This window comes from Monopterus albus, unplaced genomic scaffold (genome assembly GCF_001952655.1).
Source record: "Monopterus albus unplaced genomic scaffold, M_albus_1.0 scaffold12.1, whole genome shotgun sequence".
NCBI lineage: Eukaryota > Metazoa > Chordata > Actinopteri > Synbranchiformes > Synbranchidae > Monopterus > Monopterus albus.
Genome location: NW_018127892.1, coordinates 4659910 through 4666771, shown reverse-complemented (window position 1 = coordinate 4666771; position 6862 = coordinate 4659910). Strand labels below are relative to the sequence as shown.

General features: G+C 39.8%; 1 protein-coding gene across 1 annotated transcript in view; it reads left to right on the top strand.

Moving 5' to 3' along the window:
- gapvd1 (GTPase activating protein and VPS9 domains 1) overlaps positions 1-6862 on the top strand; it is a 30778-nt gene that overhangs the window by 4933 nt on the left and 18983 nt on the right. Inside the window, exons 2-5 of the mRNA XM_020590425.1 lie at positions 2543-2761; positions 5640-5907; positions 6005-6577; positions 6672-6808. Coding sequence (XP_020446081.1) covers positions 2577-2761; positions 5640-5907; positions 6005-6577; positions 6672-6808 — 1163 coding nt within the window. The 5' untranslated portion in view covers positions 2543-2576. The remainder of the gene's footprint in view (positions 1-2542; positions 2762-5639; positions 5908-6004; positions 6578-6671; positions 6809-6862) is intronic.

Sequence of the window (6862 nt, the reverse complement as noted above, 5' to 3'; positions counted from 1 at the left end):
TCCTCAGTGTTCTTTATGACTTATTCAACAGGTGGCTCTATGCAGGTATTGGTTTGGAGCTGATGGGCACAGGAGACTGTGACAAATGAGTTAACCTCTTTGATAACTATTTAATATCCCAGTTGCTTTCCTTCCAAGAATGTGGGGAATTTGCTTATTCAGGAACATGAGAGTATATGTGGAAGTGCTCTGTGAGTGGACTTGCTAGCCAGTTACTTGTCTATTCATTCAGATGTAAAATGGAAACAGAAGAAATACATTTAAAAAGTGTCTTTCTCATCTGTTATCATCTAGAAACATCCTGAAATGTAAAATGTAGTTGTTTGGTAACGCTTTACTGTAAGTCACCCTATTTAGTGTTTATAAGCACTGTATATGGATTTGATGAATGTTTTATAATGCATAATGTAGTTGTATGCAGGTATATAGACATTTTAGGTGGTCAGTGTTCGGTTTTTGTCAGCATTGATAACTTCTCTTATGAATTAGATTAGCTTGAATTGACACCTAAAAACAGGTGACAAACTGAATCAAAAATGGAAAAAAGAATAGCACACTGGAAGCTTGCATGATTTCTTTAAAAAATAGCAGAGGTTTTGACCCATTAGTCTTCTTCAAGGCAAGTGAAACAAGTTTAGTGGCAAGCAAACATTTATGTGCTGACATCTCGCACCTAAAAACGATCCACAGTCGGTGGCATGAGTAAATTCACTGGTGTTTGGGAATTAACACCATGGTGAACCTTGGAGCAACCTCCACTGCACATTCAAATCACATATAGACAATCAAAAACATAGCTCCAAGAAATCAACCATATCAGTTATGCACAAGAAAATATTTAAATACATCAGTGTCCTGCAGTCTACAATGACGTGAGATGAAGAAATGGAATACGTTTTATAAGCTGTTATTATCAAATGTCAAATTCTTACTTTGAAATGACTTCTTATTTGATTGTGGCCATCACATTTTCCCCTAAACCACAAAACCAGTGAATGTTTCTTTGTATTAGTTGTATTTGACTGAAATCGGTCTTTAAACTTAACCTGCTTATTACCAAAATGATACACATGACATCGTCCAACACTGTAATTGGAGGTCAATCATTGTTTATTCTTGGGTTGCCAAAGGAATCCAGTGTAGAGCCTATAATTATGTGTGTAAATCTGCTTAAGCACTTTTTTTTGTCAGGGCTATCAACTCTCACATTGTGGTTGTCTGTTAGCCTGTGAGCAGTGATGCTGCCTTGTAGTCATTCCCATCCTGGGGCAGTTTTCTCCAGGCTGGTCTGATTCTCTTCCCAGAACCTTAACGCCATTTAATCTGTGTTTGTTATGATAGCAGCCAGGCACAAAGAGGCATTTGTGCAAAAGATTCACTAAGAAATCATTCAAATTTCATGCACTCAGTGTGGATTGCATGTCTTGGCTGTGTGTTTGTCAAAAAGGAGGAGTGATTTGCATAATCTACTGTGTATCGTTGTCTTTGGCTTGTGAAGATGCATGCGTTTACTGTTGTCATTAGCCCAGTGTTTGAAGCACACTGAATGCAAATGATCTCTTCCCTTCCACGAAGTGAGGAACATATACGAGTTAGCATTCAGCCAGACCTTTACGGCAAGGGAACCATTTGCTGCTTTTCCTCTTGATACATTTACTTTTAATGGAGCGTAACTCACATAATTAATACTAGCACTGTTTGCAACAAATAAAATTAAGGAAGGTATGGAAGGTATGGAAGGTTTAACTGCTGTATAGCAAATATCTGCCATTAGTTCAGAATGCTAGTTTTGGTTCATTGGAGTGTTTGTTTGGTACTAACAAGTCCACAATATTCCCACAAGTCATGTGTCAGAAAGTTACAACAATGACATACTAGAAAACCTAACAAAAAAAAATCAGTTTTTCCACTCTGATTGGTGATGCCCATGAAAAAATTTCTCATTTCAAGATTGGACCTTGATGGGGTTACACCAGCAATTTAAAAATTTCTTCCATAAGACAGGGAACCAACATGAAATTATTTTAAAAGAAAAAGGTTCCATTTAAAGCAGAAGGAATTGTGACTTTTAGGCCCTAGCACATGCCAAGCTCCAGAAACACTGGATCCTACATTTCCCATAATGCAGCCGATAGAATAAGACACTTCCGATCCTCTAAATGCACACTAGATTCAAATTTCATGTAATGTTATAAATTCGTAGTCCTGAAGAACAAGCTGAGATAACTTTAATGACATCATCAGGGATTCTTTTCTGAGACTTGGTGAAGCCTCTGCAGAGCCCCAGTGGGCATTATACAGCTGTATTCACATGCTCACCAGCGCTACTATCCATGACAAGGAAATTGAATTGTATATGTACAGTAAGAGTAATGGAGTCCCTCTTATCACAGCTTTGTTAAGAAACTTGAACCTTACTCCTGCTAATTTGGGTTTGGTCTGACATTTGAGCAAATGTTGTTTGAGCTTTTATATAGTTTCTATTCCACATATTCACCTCATTGACCTGTTTCCATTATATCATTTCCCTTTTGTCCTGCAGTTGTTTACACCTCCGCCTGTGTAAGCTGGTCAAGATGGTGAAGCCAGACATCCACACTCTGGCCCACCACTTGAAGCAGGAGCGGCTGTATGTGGCATCAGAGAAGCAGCTGATCCAGAGACTCAACAGTGATGTGCTGAAGACAGCTGAGAGGCTGTACCGAGCCGCGTGGATCGCCAAGCAGCAGAGGATCAACCTCGATCGTCTCATTCTTACCAGGTCAGGACATGTCAATTACTCAAATGTCACGTCAATGTCAAAGTAAAAATGGGTGGAAAGACATTTTTGTAATATTTTTTTTCTTGTCAAAAAAGCCAAATTATATTTACCATCATTGATTTATAAAATCAATAAAAGGGTAAAACATTCAAGAGGGTGAATACTTTTTATAGGCGTAAATATTTACGTATGCATTTTAGCTATGCGGTTCCTATATGTTTCTGCTTTAATAGGTTTGCTGCTAACATAGAACTCAAACATTAAACAGGCTATGCCCACTGAGTAAGGAAATTGAAATACATTATTTCAAACCAGTTTTTATTGAACACCAAACCAATTAACTGAACGATTATATAGTAAGACATTTTATGTATATAAGAAATAGGGATGTCAATGTTAAGGTATGATTAATTAAATTTTTTTTATGCAAATTAATCATTTGATAAGTTTTGACCCCAACTTTTTGCCATCATCGCAACGCGGATGGTTATCTATTGTGTGATAAGGCCGGGTAACGTGACAGTCAACGTGTGTTACAACACGATGGCAGAAAACACAACGCCTGGTGTACTGAACGGCAAGTTTCGTTACAAAAAGCTTCCAGATGGAAGTTTGGATAAAACCAAAGTTGTGTGCATTTATTGTAGTGATGAACTGTCCTTTCACCGAAGCACAACAAGTTTGAAGTACCATCTTCGGGCCAAACATATTTTGGCAGATGTTAGTAAAGATGCCAGTGCTGATACAGCATCAACAAGCCGTGCTTGTCAAAGTACACTGGCTGAGTGCAGCTGGCGCACGCCTGTCAACAAAACAACAACAGCAAAGCTAACCAATTCCATCACTAAATGGATCACCACAGACTGCAGACCCATCAGCATAGTTCAAGACCGTGGGCTTCAAGACATCATTCAGATTGCCACAGGCGACCCATCATACCAGTTACCTTCGAGGGGAACTATTGTTACAAGAATGCATGAACTGTACGACAGTTAAAAAGCTAAAAATTAAGATTGTACAGAGTGTTCATTTTGTGTTTTTGCAGACATTTCATTTCTGAAATGGTATTATAATAGATATGTTAATTGTTGAGATAATAAAACTGGAGGATATGTTACCTTAAACTATTTTGACATGCATTTCTTTATTGCAACACATTTACAGGTCTATCATAGTATTTAAAATTTGTGATTAATCGTGATTAATCAGTCATCACTGTGATTAACTTGATTAAATTCTTTAATCGATTGACAGCCCTAATAAGAAATAAAAACATTTTTTACCTTCATGATTTTAAAATGCTTTCTTCCAAACTCAACAAACATGTTTGCATGTGTTTGCAGACCACTTTTGTTTGGCCCATGTATCCAGTGCTCCATTGGAAAGGGCTAATGTTAGCATGTTGAGTGTGAATGCATGGTGTGTGTGTAAATAAAATGATTTTTTTTTTCATCATCACATTTCAAGCAGTCTTTTGCAATGTGTTTATTGTGCCTGTTCATATTGCGATGATGAAAATGCAATTTATTGGTTAGCCCTATTGTCGATTAAATTTTTAATGGATAAAATTTGCCATTTTGCCCAGCATTCTACAATGAATAACCTATATTTACTATTATTTTGGGACTATGTATATTAAAAATCAAACTGAAAACTCATTTACAAAAATATTCAGACCCTTTGCTGTGACATTCCAAATTATTGTCACGCACATCCTGTTTGCTTCATTTATTCTTGAGCCACGTATAGCATTTGACTGTAGTCCAACTAGAGGAAATTGAAGTGATTACACAGTTTAGAAAAGCGTACACACACACCTGTGTATATAAGGCTCATAATTTGCGCTGCATGTAAGGGAAAAAGCCAAGCCATTAAGTGCAAGGACTCTCGTTTGAGCTCTGCAATAACATTGTGGCTAGGCACAGATCAGGGCAAGAGTATAAAACTATTTCTAAAGCTTTGACTGTTCCCAGGAGCGCAGTGGCCTCAGTAAGTGTGAAATGGAAGAAGTTTGAGCCACTTTGAGTGAAAGGCGTATGACAGCCTGCTTGAAGTTTACCAGATGACATGTAAAGGACTCTGAGAGCATGAGGAAGACTATTCTCTGATGAGAGAGGAACTGAACCATTCAGACTGAACTCCAAACACTGTCTGGTGAACACCATCCCCACAGTGAAGCATGGTGGTGGCAGTATCACGCTATGGGGGTTAATCTCAGTAGCAGGGACAGGGACACTGGTTAGAATTGAATGAAGGATGAACGGAGGCAAATACAGAGAGGTCCCCAAAGAAAACCTGCTCCAAAGTGCATCAACATGAGACTTTTCACCTATTCACCTTTCCGCATGACGGTGCCGTGAAGCATACAGATGCTTTCCATCCAGTCTAATGGAGCTTGAGAGGATCTGCCAGAAAGAATGGGATAAACTACCCAAATCCAGGTGTGTAGAGCTAGTACAGACTTGCCCAAGAAGAGTTGAACTCTAATTTATGCCAAGGGTGTTTTTATAGTGTACTGGATTCACAGTCTGAATTGCTTTTGTAAATTTGATTTTAGTTTTTGATTTTTAATAAATGTATAAAAATGTTTAAAATCATGTTTTCACTTTGACATTATGGGTTATTGAGTGTATATTAACAGGTTTTTTTTTTTTTTTTTTAGCAATTTAAATAATGAGAATTTGCAACACAAAGTGTGCAAAAAATGAAGGAGTGTGCATTTTTCTGCCAGTCAGATGGCATGCTGGATGACATGCTGTCCACTGTATAAAACAATATATAGTGTACTGTTTTAGAAGTACAGCATTTTTAGGTGAGAAGGAACAGCAGAATGAAAGTAGATGTTGACACCAGAGATTGAAACAACTTTGTTCTCCAGTGTGGAGGCTTCTCCGGCTGAATGCTGCCAACATGCCAAAATGCTGGAAGACACACAGTTTGTTGATGGCTACAAGACTCTGGGCTTCCAGGAGACAGTTTATGGCGAGTTCTTGGCCCGGTTGAGGGAGAACCCCAGACTAGTGGCCTCCTGTCTGGTAGCAGGAGAGAGGCTGAACCAGGAGCACACCCAAGGGGTCATCCATACAGTCTTCACTTCACTTTATGGCAACTGTATCATGCAAGAGGATGAGAGCTACTTGCTGCAGGTCAGGGGTCCTACCTGTCTAAGGTGTTACTCAATAGAAAAACAGCTTAATAGCGTCTCGGTGAGATGAAATGTTTTTAACTGGTGCATGTTCCCAGGTGTTGCGGTACCTGGTAGAGTTTGAGCTGAAGGAGAGTGACAACCCTCGCCGTCTACTGCGCCGGGGAACCTGCGCCTTCAGCATCCTTTTCAAGCTCTTCTCTGAGGGCCTGTACTCAGCCAAGCTCTTTCTCACTGCCACCCTCCATGAACCTATTATGCAGCTGCTGGTGGAAGATGAGGACCACCTGGAGACAGATCCAGCCAAGGTGACAGAGCGCCTCACTCCAGCCCAGCGGGAACGCTTTGGAGAGAAGGGCTCTGAGGGCTACAGACAAAGGGTGCAGGCAGTTGTGGAGGCCAACGAAGCCAAGCTGGTGGCTCTGGTCAATAAGTTTATTGGCTATTTGAAGCAGAACACCTACTGCTTCCCCCACAGCCTGCGCTGGATTGTGTCCCAGATGTTCAAGACGTTGTCATGTGTGGAGCGTCTGGAGGTGGGTGAGGTGCGCACCATGTGTACAGACCTGTTGCTGACCTGGTTCATTTGCCCAGCTATAGTTAACCCAGAGCAGTATGGTATAATCTCAGATGCCCCCATCAATGAAGTGGCTCGATTCAATCTAATGCAGGTAAGTGTAGCGCATTATGTTTTCTGCTCTTCACATGTTTTCAGATGGGAGTTTGTTTACTGTTGAATTATATTGCATAATTTTTGTTACACAGGTTGGTCAACTTTTGCAGCAGTTGGCCATGGCTGACGATGATGCAGACCCCAGGCGGAAAAGCAGTTTGTCTAAATTTGATAAGGTGTGTGTAACATGTGGAATGAGGTTTTTTTTTTCCTTTAAATGCCAGCTTACAGTAACTGATATTTGTCCTTTCTACTAAGTTTCTGGGTCTTGTCTGCAGAGTTG